At 38.4% G+C, this 19,542-nt stretch overlaps 1 protein-coding gene across 50 annotated transcripts in view; it reads left to right on the top strand.

The window, feature by feature from the left end:
• Positions 1-19,542, top strand: part of EPB41L2 (erythrocyte membrane protein band 4.1 like 2) — a 220,208-nt gene that overhangs the window by 168,410 nt on the left and 32,256 nt on the right. For 20 of the 50 annotated variants that reach the window (XM_045499616.1, XM_045499612.1, XM_045499603.1 and 17 more), the window contains 2 exons: positions 3,278-3,450; positions 8,770-8,942. In XM_045499616.1, the coding sequence (XP_045355572.1) occupies positions 3,278-3,450; positions 8,770-8,942 (346 nt within the window). Of the gene's footprint in view, positions 1-3,277; positions 3,451-8,769; positions 8,943-10,525; positions 12,463-13,752; positions 13,816-15,776; positions 15,924-17,286; positions 17,389-19,542 lie in introns of those variants that run through there. The other 30 variants (XM_045499609.1, XM_045499598.1, XM_045499578.1 and 27 more) reach the window with 6 other exon arrangements.

Here is a 19,542-nt window from a genome sequence, read left to right as displayed (position 1 = left end):
GAGAGCCCACTTTCGTAACTGGGGAAAAAATAAAACAATGTCATTTTACAAAGCATTTTTTGTAGCAGTGGGATTGTTTTATGTTTATGAAACTAAGACTGAAATATTCATCAGTAGTTCTCTCAGTGTGCCAGAAGTTCTAGAACTTATAGCCCAACTTCCCTCCTCCAATATCCTGGCATAAGAGAATTCAAAAGCTGTTCTTAAATGCTGTGACTGTGTAATACTAAGAAAGAGAATTCTGAAAAATGGATAGACATGTCTTTGGATTTTCTGGCTACTTAAATTCAGGTGCCCTCTAGGAAATGGTGACAGTGGGATTCTGTCTTTTGATCTGGTCTGTATTTATTGAGCATCTGCTCTATATGGGATCTAGCACAGATCCTGTGTGAAGTTATATAAAATAAACTAATACCCAGAAAGTCAGAAAACACTGATGGAAGTTTTCTTAATTTTCTTTAAAATTGTTTTCTGAAGACTGAAGTCTCTTGATCTTCTTTCTTAGTGAGTTCAGTTAATTTTATAGGAGAGGAAAATGAAATCTTTAAAAAGATCTATCTCTTTATGTATCCTGTACGATTTTTCATAATTCACACAAGCAGGTATCCTGTTTCTAGTTTCAATTTTTTTTTTTTAATTTGAGAAGGGTTTAACAGTGTTTGATAAGTACCACTGGGCCTAAAGGGGTGTCACCTCTGCTGGGGGTGGGGAGCTGTGACTGGAACTGGAAATGGGAGATCCCAGTAAATCCCTGTGTGAGGCTCCTCATTCTAGGAAGATGTGGCCTTTGGTTGAGAGATGCCATTCACTGAGGTGAGCCTACAGATGGGTGCCAGATGCCTCCAGCCTCACTCTTCTCTTTATCTCCTGTCTTTTTTTTTTTTTTTTTTTTTTTAATCTACTTCATTGGGTAAGATAACTTCACATGAGACCTATCCTTTTCACCTTCACGTGTACGATGGATTATTGACTGTGGGCACAGTGCTGTGCAGATCTCTAGAGCTTTTTCATCTTCACTGAAACTTCATGCCCAGTGACTGGTAACCCCCATTTTGCTCTCCTTGCAGCCCCCAGTAGCCACCAGTCCAGTCTGAATCTATGAATTTGGCTGTTCTGGGTACCTGGTGGAAGTGGAATCATGCAGTCCTTGTCTTTCTGTATCTGGCCTTTTCACTTATGCATAACGTCCTCAAGGCCCATCCATGTTGTTGTGTATTGTGTGCAGAATTTCCTTTTTTTTTTTTTTTTTTTTTCTTTCGTAAGGCTGAATAGCATTCCGCTCTATGTAGATACCACATTTTCCTTACCCATTCACCTGCCACTGGATATTTAGGTTTTTACCACATCTTTGCTATTGTGAGTAGTGCTGAAATGAACATGGGAATACTACTAATTTCTCTTCAAAATCCTGATTTGAGGTTATTTTTGATAAATACCCAGAAGCAGGATTAGTTGGGTCATGTGGTAATTCTATTTTTAGAATTTTGAGGAACTTCCATCTCACGTTTCATAACTTCTGCACCATTTTGCATTCCCACCAACAATGTGCAAAGGTCCCAGTTTCTCCACATCCTTGCCAATACTTGTTGTCTTTCGTTTAAAAATTGGGGTGAGGTGGGTAGTTTCTTTTGGGTCACCAATGCATATTTCCCCTTTGAAGTATTCTTTAGAAATACTGCTTTTTTCCTCTGGTTGCTCTTCCATTAACTATAGAGTGTACTTAGTGAATAAATGATAAAGAGGTGATTTAGCCATCTTGTTTTTCAAGGATGAATATTTCTTACTGTGGTGATGAGCTTGCCAGTGACCCTTTTTTTCTATAGATCATTGCTTTCTTACAGAGTGTTCTTCGATCCCTATTTAACTGGATTGCTAGGTAGGGAAACCCTGTCATAGCTCATCGGGAGATAGCACATCGCAAGTGACCACATTTCTCACCTGCTTCTATGATTCTTGATCAGGATGCTGAGATATTTAATTCCTCAGCTGTTAGAGAAAAAGAATAGAGAGCACAAATAAGAATTCTGGTCTACATTTCTAGTATTTCAGAATTCTGATTTATGAATATACAGCTTTTCCCAAAGTACAGGTTGAGGCACTGGCCCTCATCAGAGTGTATTCTTAGCAGCAGCATTGGTGTCTCCTTTGAAAATCTATTGGCCAAAGGTGGAAGTTTTTAAGAAACTCATTTGCTACCTTATATGAATAGATTAACACCACGACAGCCAGAGTGTCCTGGCTCTTCTCTTCTCAATTTAATTCTGAGATATAGTTTTTCTGGGTTAATGTCAGTGAGAATCCCGTGTTGATGGAGAATCGCCTCTTGTGTTATTACAAGTAGCTTTACCTTGCTTGAATCTCTCTTTGTTGCTTTTAAGCAGAAGATGATGTCTTAAAAAAATTTTTTTTTTGCGTAGAAGTTCTAAAAATACTTGAAATGTATTTTTAAATATTTAAAAATCTTAAAAATTTAAGAAATCACTCTTCGGAGAATGAAAGGAAAAATTTTATGGAGTTCATATTCTGGAATTATCAACTAAAGTCTTCTCATTTAATAAATGGTATGAGTGCTAAGATTATTTTTTTAAGACATTTTGCCAACTCTTGATTAAACCATGAAAGTGAGACCATTCCAGTTGTCTGCCAGACAAGACTGACTTATTTACTAAAAACGTACTTTTGCATAAGTCTGGGAGTATTTGACATCAAGAAAATTTGACTTCATTTGTTACAAACCCAGGGTTTAAACAGTGAAATTGTGCTGGTAAGAAAGGATATAAGTCATTTCTACAGATCTACTGTGTGTGATGTTCTTCATGGGAAAGCATCACTTGATGGAATGGATTCCTGAGTTGGATGTTCTTTCCCATGGGAAATAGACATAAATATTGAGAATTACTAATGGTAATGGATCGCCTCTTGGCACTTATAGCTCGGAGAAAGAATTCAGACATGTGTTTATATAAATGATTTAAGCTAATACAAATAAATATCCTTTGATATACACTGAGAACAGCTGCTCTTTTGCTCAGGTTGAGGAAAGTACATTATTCATGAATACACGAATGTGGATTTAGTCATCTTAATCACTGTCCTAAAGCTCTGTATGTAGGAGGGTTTATAAATGATGTTCTTTTTCATTAGAAAGTTTAGGCAGCCTTTTGTTGTGTAGATTGAGGAATCTTAGTAAAATGAGATAAAATGTAAACTTCTGTCATCTTTTTAAAAAAGAAAATTCATAAAGTCTCCTTTTTGTTTCTTTTGTTTCCCCCTACAGGCTTGTGTCTCCAGAGCAGCCACCAAAGGCCAAGTTTCTGACCCTGGGGTCCAAATTCCGCTACAGCGGCCGTACCCAAGCCCAGACCCGCCAGGCAAGCACCCTCATTGACAGGCCAGCGCCACACTTTGAGCGTACCTCTAGCAAACGGGTCTCCAGGAGTCTAGATGGAGGTAAACACATTTGTAATGGTTTGTATTCTGTTAATCTTTCTCTGATCCAGTGGGATCAGAAAGTGTTGATCTAGTTAATGAGGTCCTCAGAAATGTCCTAGAAGGATAGCTATTTTCTCTGAGTAAATAAAATAATATTTCTTATATTCACAAGAAGAGTTTTATAGTGTTTTCAAGCTGTCATTCTGAACCTAATTTTCTTTGTACTGTCAGTGCACACAAATATTAAGAATCATCATGGGTAAGATGTTGGACAAATGCATGGTTACTGATCTGACTTAATTATGATGTGTTTTATGTGTCTTAATTTCTTGAACTTGTTAATTAACGGCGAAAGTGGAATTCGAAGAGGTTTGGTATGGTAACATAAGAACCTTATTTAAAGAAACTTTAAAATATTCTAATTTTATGAGTTAAAAACTCTTACTAAAGCTTACCAAACTTCTTAGCATATGAGAAAGCAACCACCACTTCCAAGGATTAATTTAAATGTAGTGTTTTAACAAAAAAGAAAGGAAATACAGTATAATCGTTAGTTCTTTCAGCGAAGTGGGGGGAGGTTATGTATAAATTTGTATATTTTTTGTTAGAATTCTTATTAGCTACAGGTTTGCAGTTTTATATATTTTATGTATGGAAATAAATTGACATTCCTTCCCTTCATATATGTATTTTATTAACCTAATTTTGGGTAAATAGTCGGTTTTCTATAAAAGAGCTGACAGAGACAGAGAGAGTCCCAAGCAGGCGCCGTGCTGCCAGCACGGGCCCGATGCAGGGCCTGAACCCACGAACTGTGAGATCAAGACCCAAGCTGAAATCAAGAGATGGACGCTCAACTGACTGAGCCACCCAGGTGCCCCTTTTATGTTAGGATGAATGTTTTATAAAGAACTTCATTTTACTTTCTGCCTAGAAGAAACCAATTGGTGTGGGTGACTTTCTCCCAGAAAGTAGTTTTCCAACATTTTTTGGTTGATTAATCTCAAAACCTATGTAAAAATAGTAATAGTAAATTTAAAATTTTGTTTTATTACTGGGGCGCCTGGGTGGCTCAGTCGGTTAAGCGTCCAACTTCGGCTCAGGTCATGATCTGGCAGTTTGTGAGTTCGAGCCCCATGTCAGGCCCTGTGTTGACAGCTCGGAGCCTGGAACCTGCTTCAGATTCTGTGTCTCCCTCTCTCTCTACCCCTACCCAACTCTCTCTCTCTCTCTCTCTCTCTCTCAAAAATAAATAAACATTAAAAAGAAATGTGTTTTACTGCTGTTGATCATAGAAAACCTTTCTTGCTTATTACATTTTTCTGACATATGAACTAGAGCAACTTTTATTTTAAGTAGCTGAAACAGATCTGCTAATAGATAAAAATGCTTTTTCATATGTATACTTGCTAAGTTTTTTTTTAATCTAGTTGATCTAGCAATGTCACATCAATTTCAGATATACATTTCAGATATACAATATAGCGATTCCTCACAAATGTAGCTACTATCTGTCACTATAGAAAGCTATTACAGTATCATTGACTGTATTTTGTATTCTGTACCTTTTATCACCATAACTTACTCATTCTATAACCGGAATCCTGTCTGTGTCTCCCACTCCCCTTCACCCTTTTTTCCCCATCCTCTGACCCACTTCTCTCTGGCAGCCATCCATTCTCAGAATTTATAGGTCTGATTCTAAAAATGCTCTCTCCTAAATGGATTGACACCCCTTGGCCTTGATCTACTTTTCCCAGAATAAACTTGGAGAACAGATCCAGGCAGACATACAGAGATACTTCCAAGGATTTGTTGGTGGGCATTTGTCTATGTAGTTATTCAATCTTGATTCTGGAGAATCTCCCATATAGTTTCAAGACTACAAATAGGCAAGGGGGTCATAAACTGTGGTTCAAATAACTATCTGTATTTCCAAATGTAGTGATTTAAATTTATTGAGATTTTGATGTGTGATAGCTGTCTGTGTATCTTTTAGGTCGTCAACAACTGAACACTTTTTTTCAAGTAAATGTGACAAATGTTCCTGCTTGTGGAAGTATTTCACAAGCCTTGCCCCTTGCCACAGAGAATTTGTATAAGTGCTGAATAACCTATAATCAGTGTTGGTTAATGCCCTGAGAGAAGTCCTTCCCCTTTCTGGAATACTGTCTGTTTCAGCCTTTGTTTTAAACTGTGAGACTTTATAACTCTTACATTGCAAATTTTAGAGTTAAGAAAGAGCAGTGAACCACTGTTTTGAGATCTATAAACTGTGCTCAAGGAAGCCCACCATCTTGTGTGAGCAGTTAGTGCAGAGGGTTATAGTAGGTCTGTATCTGAAAACAATGATTTGTACAAGTAAGAGCAGCAAACATGCACAGTGATCCATTATTTTTCCTTTTGTGTTTTGGACACTGTCATTCATCAGATGGGCAAGTGATCAAAAGGATTATTGTGTTATTGTGAAAAATAGAAGGCTTTTCATGCCAATACATGACGAGCCAGTGAACTATTTGGTTAGGGCTTTTGGTCTCCCCTTTTCCCTCCCAAAGCAAAGCTAGGCCGTAACCTGGTACTGAGCTTTCTTTTGCCACCACTCCCCATCAGTACACCTTTTATCTGCTGTTGCTGACCTGCGTTGTATTTTCTTTTTCCTACTTAGTTTTTAAGTCAGGCTAGACTAGACTAGGTACATAAATATTTCTCACTTGAAGTTTTGACAGATTGAAATAAATCGTCCAGTGATTACATACAAGCTAAAAATCAACATGATGTCTAAGGTCAAGCATTGAAATAAAACTCTAAAACTTTTTTAGAACAGTGTGGTTCCGAGATTGGAAAATCAAGCCAAAAAGGAGGCAAGTCAGTCATTTAAGAGAACAACCAAGATGCATGTGAGAGTGAGGGAGACAACGACTTCCTGAAAATGGGGAATATAATAAGCAGGACACTACCTTGGATTGGGTCATGGGAGAAGAAGGCCCATCTGGCGAAGAACCATTTGGGTTGAGACGTGAAGGATGAGGGGGAGCTAGCCAGGAGTTAGAGCAGTAAAGCATTCCGGGTAGCAGGAGCATCAGGGCTGAAGGTTATAAGATTAGGGAGAGCTTAATACAGTCCAGGAACAGAAGGAAGGCTAGTTGGAGCTTTAGTAAACGAGGGGAGAGATAGGTGGCAAACAGTTCATGCAGGGCCTCGCAGGCCATGGAGAAGAATATGGTTTTTCTTCTAGTGCTACTGAAGGATGTGTGTGTGCATTACATACACGTGTGTGCAGTTCTGCAAGCATGTAAGTGCACCGTGTTACTCCCTACCCCCGCCCCCCACCACATGATGTTACCTCTTTAAAAAACTCATTTGGTGCAGTGTTGAGAATGATTGATAGGACAAGAGAGGAAGAGGCAGACTGGTTAGGAATACTCCAGGTGAGAGCACTAGTGATCTTGTCTTGGGTGATAGTAGGCCATTTAGTCATTTGGCACCATAAGCTCAGTGCCTGGGGCCTACAGGCTCCTCAGGATTCTACAAGTGTTTAAGACCTAAAAAGTTATTTTGCTTCAAAATGCAAAAAACAACACAAACAACCCACCCCCCTGCATAGTGAAATTAATAAATTTTTATTTTTTTAATGTTTTTATTTATTTTGAGAGAGACCGTATGCGAGCACAGGAAGGGCAGAGAGAGCAGGAGAGAGAGAGAATCCCAAGAAGGCTCCATGCTGTTAGCAAGGAGCCTGACACAGGGCTCATCCCATGAACCATGAGATCATGACCTGAGTTGAAATCATGAGTCGGATGCTTAACCAACTGAGCCGCCCAGGCACCCTGAAATTAATGTCTTTAAAAGCATGCAAAATATTTTTCCAGTTTCATTATGTAACTTTCATATTCATTAAAATTTCTGTATCATTACACCTAAAACCATTTCTAGGTCAGTTTCCCATTTTGCAACAATTTCTGAGTGTGTGTAATGGGTGCTTAGAAATCATAAGTTAAAAGAGCTACTCATAACCTATATTTTCTGAGGGAAAATTACTGAAGTCTTTTGAAAAGTTAAAAAAAAGAAAATAATTATACTTAATGTAAGATTTGGTGTGGGCTTTCAAAAGTGTGAGTCCTTAAGGGCTGTCAAAGTCTTAAAAGTGACCTGGTTAGTAAAATAGGAGGAGGGAGAACTGGCCACATTTAAATTCAGCTGGACTTGATGGTCGTAAGGGATAAAGGCAGAGACTTCAAGGTTTGTGGCTTGGGTAACTGGGTACAAGTAGAAGTGTGGTATCTGGTGAAAAAGGCAAGGCTAGGGAAGGTGCAAGGTTTGGACAGGGCACATGAAGGGTGTGGGCCAAGACATTTCTTGTGATACACAGATTACAGGTGCTTGATGCCTCCCCAGTTCAATATGGTGGATCACACCCATTGCCCTCCGAGAGCTTGCAGCCTAAAGGCCTCATGTTTACTGCCCTTCTCTGGGGCATAGAACCAATGCAAACCTCACCATGTCAGTCAAGCACTTTTCATACAGGTGAAATAACCTCAGTGGGTGGGGTTTGGGGAAAAAGCTACAGATGGGTAGAGGCTTTGTCGCTGCTACTCACTTGCATTTGTTGAAATGTGATGCCGTCTTGGGTTGACCTGCCATATGGCAGAAATTTCAGCACAATATATGTCCCTGCTCATGTGCAGGAAGAATGAAGGAAAAGCACACGAGGGCCAGGTTTGCTGAGGCAGGGGGTTGGATTGGATTTATTGTAGGTCAAATTGAGGCATTCAGGAGGGAGGTTAGAAAAATGAAAACTATTAAAAATAAGCACAGAAGTTAATTTGTAAAATGGACTTTTGCTGTCTTGTCATAATTTTGAATGATACACAAATTAATGCTTCCTTTATGGAAGAATTCTGAAAACATTTGAAGCAAATCATTTCAATCTCTAGATAATTGTTTGTTGCAATAAATAGATTTAGAAATAAGTTTAGGAAAGATCAAAGAGGCCTTAGAGAATTAAAATATTCCTCACTTTGGGATTTTGACACAGTGCCCAACTCTGTCTCACCTGGTCTTAGAGCTCCTCCTACTGGCCAATTCCATGATCAGACTCAAGCCTTCCAAAGTCTGGAGAGCCTGGTGTAGTTTCATGGGTTAAAATTCAGAATATGTTTAGAATTTGGTAAAAATTTAAAAATGAATTTGATATGTTGGAATTTTCAGAGCTCAAGCAATGTTCCTGTTCCTGTTAATGTCTACATGCTGCCTGTTCATCTGTGTAAGAGGGGGCAATTCCATAAACTTTGAGCATTTCAGTGTCTTAAAGTATTCCAAATGATCTTTCTTTACTAGCTCCAGTTGGTGTTGTTGATGAAAGTCTTATGAAGGATTTTCCTGGCCCTGCTGGGGAGGTTTCAGCATATGGCCCCGGAGCTGTCAGCACCGCCATGGTACAGGATGGGGATGGCAGAAGGGACCTCAGGAGCCCGACTAAAGTCCCACATGTGCAATTCGTTGAAGGAAAGGTATGGTAAATTAGTAGAACATGTGATTTTAAATGTGCACTTAGACTAGAGGCTGTTATGTTTGTTGTTTCAGAACTCAGGTATCGTTTAAAATTAGTCTATGTATGTTCTCTGCTGATAAAAGTTCCCCATTTTCAGGTACATGTAGGCTCCTGCTGGTCTGAACAGTCTCTCTAGCCTTTTTCTGATTGTTGTTCAAAGCAAAATATTTCAATGTAATTTATATTGGTGCAAGCAAGTAATTTAGTGGCCTAGTATTTGTGACTGTCTTCACAATCATCCTATTTAGTTAAATCCCTAAATTATAAAAGCTGTGGTGATCTGAAATGTATATTTGTTTGTAAATTTGAAAGCATAACCTGTGTTGGGTATTTTAATTATGTTGACTTGAATTTTTTTTTTGTAATGAACAAAGATGGTCTTTATGAAAAATGTTATTTTTCATTCATCTCTAGCTGATGATGAAGAAATTCTTAAGCAAAGGGTGACTGGTGAATAGTGAATGAGAGAATGGTGTGTTGGGGCACACTCCGTAGGGAGTGGAGAAGTAGCCTGTGTTGTGTTTTCAAATTTGTCACTATTTTATGATCCCTTCTTCCCTTGGGCACGTGAAGTCACTTAAAGGTTGATTTGAAGAGGCTTTGAGTTCATCAGATCTCTTTTCTGTATCTACACAAAGCAACTTTTTTATAGAGAACATTGGAAGTGAACACGAAAAGGAAATTCTGCTATCGATTTTATAATGCTTTCTAAATTTTAACTTTTGAAAATGTTAACGACCTGCAACATAAATGTATAAAGAACTACTAGTAGCTGCCAGTGGCTCAGGAATTCCTGCGCTGACCACCTGTCTACATAGAGCAGGGTTCGGGGACCATGTGAGCCCTAATGCCCCCAAGGAGCACTGTGCCATCACGTCCCCCGAATACCTGTGTTAAAGTACTTGTGACTGTCATACCAAAAAAATTATTTGGTTGAAAGTCATTCAGTTAAAAATAACAAATTCTGACCAACAAAATATACAATTTCAACCAATGTAAAGTTGTCGGAATCTTTTAGGATTATGCTAATGAGGCACCCAGGAGAGTGACTGCTTCCATCTGAAACCAAAGAGCTCAGGGATTCAGAGTCTCCGTACCCTTTTGCCTACTTAATTTGATGCACGTAGTTATTTTTAAAAAGTTATTTTAAATTCCAAAGGAAATTCTTCTTATGTTCAACAAATGACGAGGTGCGCTGGTCTTTTTGCCAGTGGTTTGAAGCACTGATTTAAATGCAACCAGATTTAAAAGTAAGAATGTTACTTGAGTTTCATTGGATCTCTTTGCAACCAGTCAGAGAATAATAATGAAATCAGTCTATACCTATAAATTTTATGTGATAAAAGTAGTCCGGTTTTTCTCTTAAAAGTGGATCATGTAATTCATGTTCTAGCTGTGCTGTGTTGATAACAATCCCTAATTCAGAGTACAAGTTTTCACTAACTACCCATTTCTTCTTTTTCTCTCTTGCCTCTGTTTCTCCTTTGAACGTATCCATTGTGTTCATTTCTCATTCCATCATGGGTTTGCTCCTGACAATAGCCTGTTTCCATATGCCCACCTTCACCACTCATTTGCTGTGTTTCATCTCTTTCCCCAAACCTGTTGCCAGTCCCCGAAATGGACTTGCTTTCAGACATTTCGGAGGAAGACCCCTTTGGGGAGGCCGACGAGGTCACACTCGACAGCTTAGAGCTCCCTTCCACAGGTGAACTGTCAGAGCAGGGGGACTGTGAAGTGCCCACCCTCGATTCTGTCTTGGCTCCTGTTGCAGCCCCCCCTCAGCCTGACTGTCCTCCCACCCGTGAGAAGCCTCTAAAAGAGGCTGACCACAGAGATTCTGAATTTGGGTACTTTTCCTTCAGGTTCTGCAAGTGCTTTCCGCCTAGCTTCCCCTCCCTTCTCGATGAAGACGGTTATCTTGCTTTCCCCAGCCTCCCCAAAGTCTGGGTCTCCTTCCTCCCCACTGATGTCCAGCACTACATTCCTATTACCTCCCCTTCATTCCTTCCTTCCCTCATCCTTATCTTTGGACTACTTCTCTCTGCTTCTCAGTCAGTGCCTTTTTCTCTCACCTTTTCCCTTCCTCTGGCTCTGTCCCTCTGCTATCTGGAGGCTAAAGCCACTTCCTTTAATGTTTCTTATGACTGTGACGTGAATGACAAAACAGAGGAAGAGGAAGCAGTTGCTGGCACTCCTACATAAGCTTGAGTTTGTGGGGCCAACAAAACTACACCTCATTTTATGTCTTCATAATGTAGAGTGTAAACATGTGCATAAATTTCACCACCGATTACCCTCAAAGTAGTATGAGCCACACATTTTCACATACAGTGTTTTAGTGCATGAGAAATACATGTAAATAAGCACGTGCCCTCCACTAATTTCCATAGACCAGGTCCACACGTTCTAAGGTGAGAGCAAAGTTATGATAGGATGATTTTGTAAATATCTAGACCATGCTCGGTCTTTGTAAAAAAATTTTTAAATGTAAAAAAGAAGGAAACCTGTGTTCCCCTTAACAATCCATAATGGGGTCTGTTTGTTTTGCAGATATCAGTGCTGTTCCTTTAGGGTGGAAGCTGTTTTGATGTAGAACTTAGGACACAGTGGACATAACTGTCACTGATGTGTTTTAGTATAACTCCTTAGCATTGTTATTTCTCTTTAGAAAGCCAAGCTCGTTCTTCTTGCATTTATGAGGATGTATCTGTAAGCTTTTACTCCTGACATTTATAGGCCTAATCTCAGAAATTCCCTGTCTCCCTATTATTGTACTGTTTGGGAACCAGATGAATTTCGGTTAGTTTTTGTTGTGGTGGTCATTGTTTTAACACTAAATCATGTAGTTCTATGAAAGGGTCAACTGTCAAGTATTTGTAAGGAAGATACTAGTTTCTTTTGAAGAAATACGTATGAAGAATGAAACACAGCTCTTTGAAAATTTAGACGATTAGCCTTAAGGTTGGGCTTCTTAGCGTCCTTTTATTTAAAATTAGGTGTCTGGTTTGAGGATTTTTATCCCTTAATAGGGCTACCACTGCACTACTAGGTTAGTACTAACGTGTGCAGTATGTTTTTGTTTTGCTAAATGTGGTCTGAAGACTTAATGTCTCATGTCCTGTGGGTACTGTCCACAGAGTAGACCACAAAAATTTAGAGCACACTTGAAGAAGACTGTAAAGGTAATGCTATGATTAGGCATAGTGGGAGAAACCACTATTCTTAAAGGTTACCTGAAGAATGCCACAGGTTGGCATTGTAGAGAATTAAATATTGAGGAAGGGATTGGAAGATGATCCTTAATAGGTTGTTGGGTAGCTCTGTCTTCTATTTCCCTTCAGATAAAAAGATCCTCTGGACTCCCTGCTTACCTCAAACATACTTGAATGGTTTGAAGAAAAGAAAAAAAAAAAAAAAACAACAGCATTTTGAACTCTCAGATTTGACACTATCATTCCAGTTAGGAAGAGAAGGAATATATATGATCCTGCTGTAATTAACATGTAAGGGTTAAACTGCTGTCTTTCGGTCTCCGAATCATTATTTTTGTTTCTTGCTATGCCTTTCCTTGAAGTCGGTAGTCATTTCTGTTTTTATTTATTTATTTAAATTTTTAAAATTTTATTTATTTAATACATTAATTTATGTATTGACATACAGTGTTCCATTAGTTTCAGGTGTATAACAATGATTTGACAGTTCTGTATGTTACTGTCACCATATGACATTACTTGAGTATTATCGATGATATTCCCTATGCTATGCTTTATCTCCATGAGTTAGATTCCATATGCTGTACTTTTTGTCTCCATGAGTTAGTTTAGATTTACAGGTTTTTGGTTTTTTTTCCCTTCTCTTGGGTCACTAGAGACTGAGAAGTGTCCAACATTCAAAAGTATTCTTATTTAAAGAATTTTATGAAAGAAAAGTGGCTATAAAATAGGAGTATTTTTAAGTACAATTTTAACATGCAAGTAGCAAAATAAGCCAGTTTTCTTCCCAAGGAAAGAAATCTATGTTAAAGAACTCAATAACAGGGTGAATATTTGTCCCAGATATAAAGTGAAAACGAAATTTTTACATCATTATACTTTGCCCTCATCACTCATTGCTCTAGACCTTTCCAATGAGGACAGATGGAATTATGCCATTTTTACACTCTCATATTTTCATTTCTGAGTAAAAACATTCAAAAGGAGCACATAATCTAGGGACTGAGAAAGAGTGAAGCTTCCATTTTCCATTCCATCTTTGCAAAAAGGCCTAGTTCCACCATTTGTGCAACAATGTAGGTGAAGAAAGACCAAAGTGGCTTAATGTTCTGCATCTTCTGAGGGCCAAACAGTAAAGGTTGGTAATCGGTTCACCATTTCAGTTCCAATACAGCTTCTGTGCACCAATGTAGAGTTGCTATGACTACCCCCACCCCCTTCTTTCTGGCCATTTGCTGTATGACTTTCAGGTGAAGAGGAAAGAAGAGAAGACACAGCTGGAGGAGGTGGATATTTATTCCCCCCGAATTAAATACCTAGTGGCTGCTGTGCGCCATTATTATGGTGTGTGTGTGTGTGTGGGGGGGGAGGTGTAATGCACTTCGGGGATGATCTGTGAGTTTTGCTTGTTGTGACTTTAGGTTCTTAAGATTTTTTATTCCACTTTTATGTTAATGTCTTGGACTAGCCAACTCTGGGTCATTTTTGGTGCTTGTCAACTGATACACTTACGTTTATTTGCCTTTTCCCCCTGTGTGTGATTTAATTTCACAGAAGAATTCCTTGAGAGTAGAAGGGGATAATATTTATGTCAGACATAGCAATTTAATGTTGGAGGTTTGTATAATTTAAGAAAACAACTCTGTCCTAATGGCTGCCAGGCTGCTGTGGACGGGAGGTCACGCACAGGCTGGCTGGCAACTTTCTTTAAGCACGGTGCATGGAATGCATGGGGGACACTTCAACTCGGGAGTGCATGTTACCAGTCCGATTTTGTTCCTTTAAAGTGGCTTAGGTACGAGTATATCTACGAGAAGTTCTCAAAGTGACAACTGGGAAAAAAAAGTTCTGTGTAATCGAATGAGTAAAATTTTTTATCTATTACTCTTACTGAAGTTCTGCAGGTAAATCTGTTCTCTCCCTAATGGGTTATCTCCGGGGTATAGAATCCCAAGTAACACCCCATCCTTAATATATATTCACCAGAACAGATATGTGTTGATCTGGCATTAAATGGCTTTAAATCTGTATTCACAATTTGGGGGAGTGGGGGAGTTGCTAAAATCCATGCAATTAGGAATGTGATCCACTTAAAGTATTACATTTGAAAAATATGTTAATGGATTGTTTTGATTAAAAAGAGAGTGGGAAAGAAAGGGGGGGGGGCAAAAAAAGAAAACCCAGGCAACCAATTAGGTATGTAAAATATATTCCCCGTGTCACACGAGAACGTGTTTCTGTTTTCTCCCTTATTTTATGATAGTAAAATGGCGACGTATTCATTTGGAGAACTGCAATTCTCAGTAATCTGACTAATCTGGTTGCTTTTGGCAGCTTTGATAACTATTGGAAATGTGTTTTGCCTAACTTACTAAAATGCTCTGAACTGTAATATGTAACATTGCTTTGAACAAATGCAAGAAATGTGCCTGATCTCAAGCCACAGTCATTTTCCCATGCCATGCAAAGAGTTTTAGATGATCGTGAGTTTTTGCAAATGGCTACAGAAGCTCGTAGATGAGCTGTGATGCTTGTGCATGAATGTGGACTATCTAATGTTATCAGATGCATGACCTGTTCCTCTGGGAGTGCGATGAAAGCTATAATCCATGGGCGGCCCTGTGATTTTGAAATGTAAGAAAACATTTAAAATTCACTTAACACTGTTTCCTGGACGCTAGTTACCTTTTGTTCCCACAAATACAGTTTATCGGGGCCAACCTAAAACTTCCCACCAATACCATTTGTCAGGGCCTGCTCCAGTGCAAATTGACCTGGCAGTTTTTCTTGTAACTCTTTCTGAATAAGGACCATTTGGTATGTGGGGTGACTGGGCCTCACAATTGTGCTTGGCAAGCACATGAAACCGTATGGGAGGCTCACTCTTATAGAGAGGCTGAACAGAAGCAGCCTTTGGAAGCCATTATTTTTATTCCTTAACTGTTAAAAGCCATTGCTAGAATTTCCTGGAAAAAGTCAACCCTTGGTTTTCTCTTTCTCTCTCTCTCTGTCTCTCTCTCTCTCTTTTTTTTTTTTTTTTTTTTTTTTTTTTGATGATCTTGGTCTGGCTTTCCCATCAAGCCAGGTATCTGAGTACCTTTCTCTATTTTTTACTTGATTTACTATGTTCACAGAATGCAGCTGTAGTGATAGCCTTCATGAGACAGGTAAATTTGCAGGAACAAAGTCATAGGCTGCGTTTTAAGTCCAATTTTTAGGAAGAAAGTCATTAGCCATTGTGAGTACCAGTAGTTCTATGACGTCCTTCTGATAATGTTAGTAATTATTTCTTTAAAAATTCTAAACAGAGAAGAAATTAGAACCTTTTAAAATGTGAACCATAAAAAAATTACACATTGGCTTTATTTTCCAATTTTGATGAACTCCTTATATTCATAGGTGATAATATGGCTTTTGAGACTTGGCATTTTTCTTGCTTTACTATGTTTTTTTAATCATAAGTTTGCTCTGTCTTATTTTTTGGTTTTTTTATTTTTGTCCTGCTGGGTTTTTCTTTTTCTTTTTCTTCTTTTTTTTGCTTTTGGATTTCTGCCCTTTATTACGTTACATATTGCTAGGACCTCGATAAGGCCCAGGAGGACATACTGAGACATCAGGCTAGCATTAGTGAACTCAAGCGCAATTTTATGGAATCCACACCTGAGCCGCGCCCTAATGAATGGGAAAAACGACGTATCACACCTCTGTCCCTACAGACACAAGGGGTATGTCACTAGCTCTTTGTTGGCTATATGTCTCATTCCAGCTCTTCAGTAGAACTCAGGTTGCTAATATACTATGTTGATTCTCAGAAGTTAGAAAATGTTCTTTTTTTTTTAATGTAATTGCTAACAACTTTTTAAATACTAAATATTAACAATGTAATACTTATTGACTTCGTTCTTAGTACATTGTATGATTTTTAAAATTTTTTTGAAAGTTGCAAAGTACTTTCACTATTTTTACTCAAGTAAATTAGTAGTAATGACATGTCATATTGGTGACTTAGAAACTGGCATTACTATGTTGCATTAAGGTTTTTTGTTATGAACGACTGAAATAAGAGTTTACTAAACAATAATTAATCATTAAAGGGGTGCAGGAATACAGATCATATTTAGAATGTTACAAGGTATTTACTGTGAGGGTAAAGTGTTAAACTTAGCTCTGAAAGCTGATGACCTCTGTTGAAAGTTTGCAAAATGTTAATACGATTTAGTACTGAAGCTTCTTAGTAATGAAATGTAGACTAGTATTTTAAAAGGATTTTCAACCGTAACGTCTCTCCACACTCATTCTTTTTCTTTCCATGGTTTATGTCTCCCCACCACCAATATAAGTATTGCCTTTACAATATAGTCTCAGTTTATTTCTCCATTCGTTTTTATCTACATCTCTTATTTTCTAATGCTCCAAAATCTGTTACCAACGAAAAACTTTCATGGACTCATTTATCATGTTTGAGGAAATACTGATTATACTATTTTAAATATGCTATTTTAAAAAGTCGTATAAAGGTGTTAGCTGACAATTTCATCTTTCCCCCTTTCCTTACAGCCCTCTCTTCTCCTTAATTCATCATCTACCTAGTCTGGCTTGAATTTTACCCAATGTGTATGCATTTGCGTTAGTCTCATGCTATTTTTATTCACTTTTTCTTAAGAAGGCAAAGCTGTTAGTTGCTTTAAATTTCCAAGTTTGTGACCATGACAGGAAACTAGTTCTACAAGAGCAGAAGCAGAAACCATTGCTGAACTGGGGAAAAAAAAAAAAAAAAAAAAAAAAAAAAACTTAGGGCAACATTAAGATTGAAAACACCAGAGGCTCATCAAGTTGTATATACAACAACTTAAATTGTTATTTTCAGATTTCCTGCAGCTATTAGTGCCCATGTGTCAGCAGTCAGCTCTAGAGTGTTGTGTTTTCTGGAGAAATCGTGTCTGATGACATGCTAAGGTTTTGTCCCCCTTTATGTGCCGCTTCATCTGGTTTGTCCTGCTGAGCCATACGGTTGTTTTATGTCTGTGTTGCTATAGATGTAATGTACTTGTCTTATCTGTTGATTATGTCTATTGTTTAAAACAATAGAGCAAAGGAGACCATCTTTTCAAGGATATTTTATCCATGAAGGAGAAGCATCAGAGAGCGGCAACACGGACAGTTGAAGAAAAAGTCCAGGAGGCAGACAAGGTGTTCACCTTGCATCCTTGGATCTCCGCTTGCTTTTTCCCCTTTTCCTCGTACTTCTGTCCACGGCCGTGGGATACTCCTTTTTTCTTATGTATCAACTGAAAATGTTTTTGAAAAAAAATTTTCAAGCATTCAAAAAATTTCATTTCTGTGTGTAGAAAGAGGGGATCACTAGTGAGAAACAGCGCCCTGCAGGAGTACTTTATTTGGACATTCCACAACTTAAAAGGCAGACCTATCAACCAGTTTGGGTGGTAGATGACCCCTGATTTTGATGTATGTGGCTGACAGTTGGGAAACCATGATCTCGTATGAAAATGCACCGTTAGTACAACACTTGTGCACGCTGTGGTGGTGTTAAACTAACACATTACGTGTGAGGTAGGTTACTGTTTTACTAACGACACCTGGAAGCCTTGTGGATTTTCATTTTTAAGCTTCTTAACGGGAGAAAAGATTTGGTGTCTTTGGTGCAGCCCCTCTGATCTCTGCGCTCCCTACATATATGAAATATCTGATACTACTTAAGGAAGTTAGCTTTCCATTGCTTTTACATTCTTAATCTTCTGTTTCTACTAATTTCGCTTAGCTGGCTGGCCAGCTTGCTCCTTGCTGGGAATGTAGTGCTTAGAGTCCAGTGGGGGAGATAGGAGATCTGTTAATTAGGAATTAGAAACTCTAGGGTACTAAGAAATGAGTGTTAAGAAGATGAAATACACTGTCGTGTTAGAAGGTGATCGGGAAGGCTGCTTTGCTCTTGTGCTCAGGAAGAGATGGCATTTGAGTTGAGACCTTAACGATGAGAAGGGGACAGACAAGGGGACAGACGTGTGAAGATTCTTTTCATGTGTAAAGAAGAACAAACGCAATAGCCCCCAGACAGGAACTAGTTTAAGGAACTGAAAGGCCAAAGGCCAAGGGCTTAGGAAAAGCCAGAGGTCAGAAGGTCACTCTGGATCTTAAGGACCACGCTGCCAATTTGGAATTCGAGTAGGAGTGATGGGAAGTCACTGGAGAGCTTTGGGCTGGGCAATAACCTAGTCCCACTTGCAGGACAGAGATCTCTCTGGTGCTGGATGAGGAATGGGGTCATAGGTGGGTGTGAGTGAGAGCAGAAATCAGCGAAAAGGAAAATGTGTTCCTGTTCCACAAAGTCTGATTTTGTTAATCAGTAGACCGTAGCATTCATCAGGACATACAGTGGGAGGAGGCAAAATAAATGGAAAATGAAGTCTTTCCCTAAAGGCATTGGAGGTGTAGCTGAGATGAAATATTTCCAGAGCACTGCAAATGAGAAAGATAATGTCATAAAGCTAAACCAAGTGGCATATTTATATACTTGAAAGGTTAACCTGAAATCCAAAGCCTGTCAGACTCTTCATGTAAAAATGACTTTAATATCATATGCTTTGAAATATTACATAGTTTTGAAAATTTATCCTCCAGAAGCGAGTCAGAATGGCACCATCTGATCAACTTAAAATGATGTCCTTTGTACTTTTGGCAGTAGGAAACATTGGGATTTGGGTGAAGATGTTTAAAATTACTGTTTTCCTGGCTGTCATGGTTTTATTAGTATTGTACAATAGAAACCATGTGCAATAGAAATCATTCACTAATTGTTGTAGAACTTACATTAAAATGATCTTACGTGAAATTTCAGTCTGGAATTGACCCTCTTCCACTCCCAAATGGTTTATTTATACTTGAAGGGTGTTTTTTTTTTCTTTTTTCCTCTCTAGCACGTGCAGGAAAATATATTCTTATTTGACATGTATGTGGATGGTTGTAACTGCAGTCATCCATTCACCCAACATTTATTGGCCACTTACATTGTAACCCCCATCCCCCACCAATAACATTTCACTACCATTAGTTGAAAGTGTGTGAGCAGTTAAGTGTACTGGAGTGTTTGGACTTTTAACAGAATATCTTTTCAATTTGTCTTTGCCACATCTTCATTTTGCTACTGATTTTGTAGGGTTTCTTGATTGTCTTTAAATTGTAATCCTTAACGAGTGTGAAATAAAAAGTTATGCAGAAGAGCCTTAATTTGACCAAATTTTCTAAATTTCTAGAATATGGATTTTAGAGATGAAAATAAAAACAGTTCTTGTCTAAAAATAAATACAGCAAGCTTTCAAAATGACTTCA

This window comes from Leopardus geoffroyi, chromosome B2 (assembly GCF_018350155.1).
Source record: "Leopardus geoffroyi isolate Oge1 chromosome B2, O.geoffroyi_Oge1_pat1.0, whole genome shotgun sequence".
Lineage (NCBI taxonomy): Eukaryota > Metazoa > Chordata > Mammalia > Carnivora > Felidae > Leopardus > Leopardus geoffroyi.
This window is presented reverse-complemented; position numbering and strand designations above follow the sequence as displayed.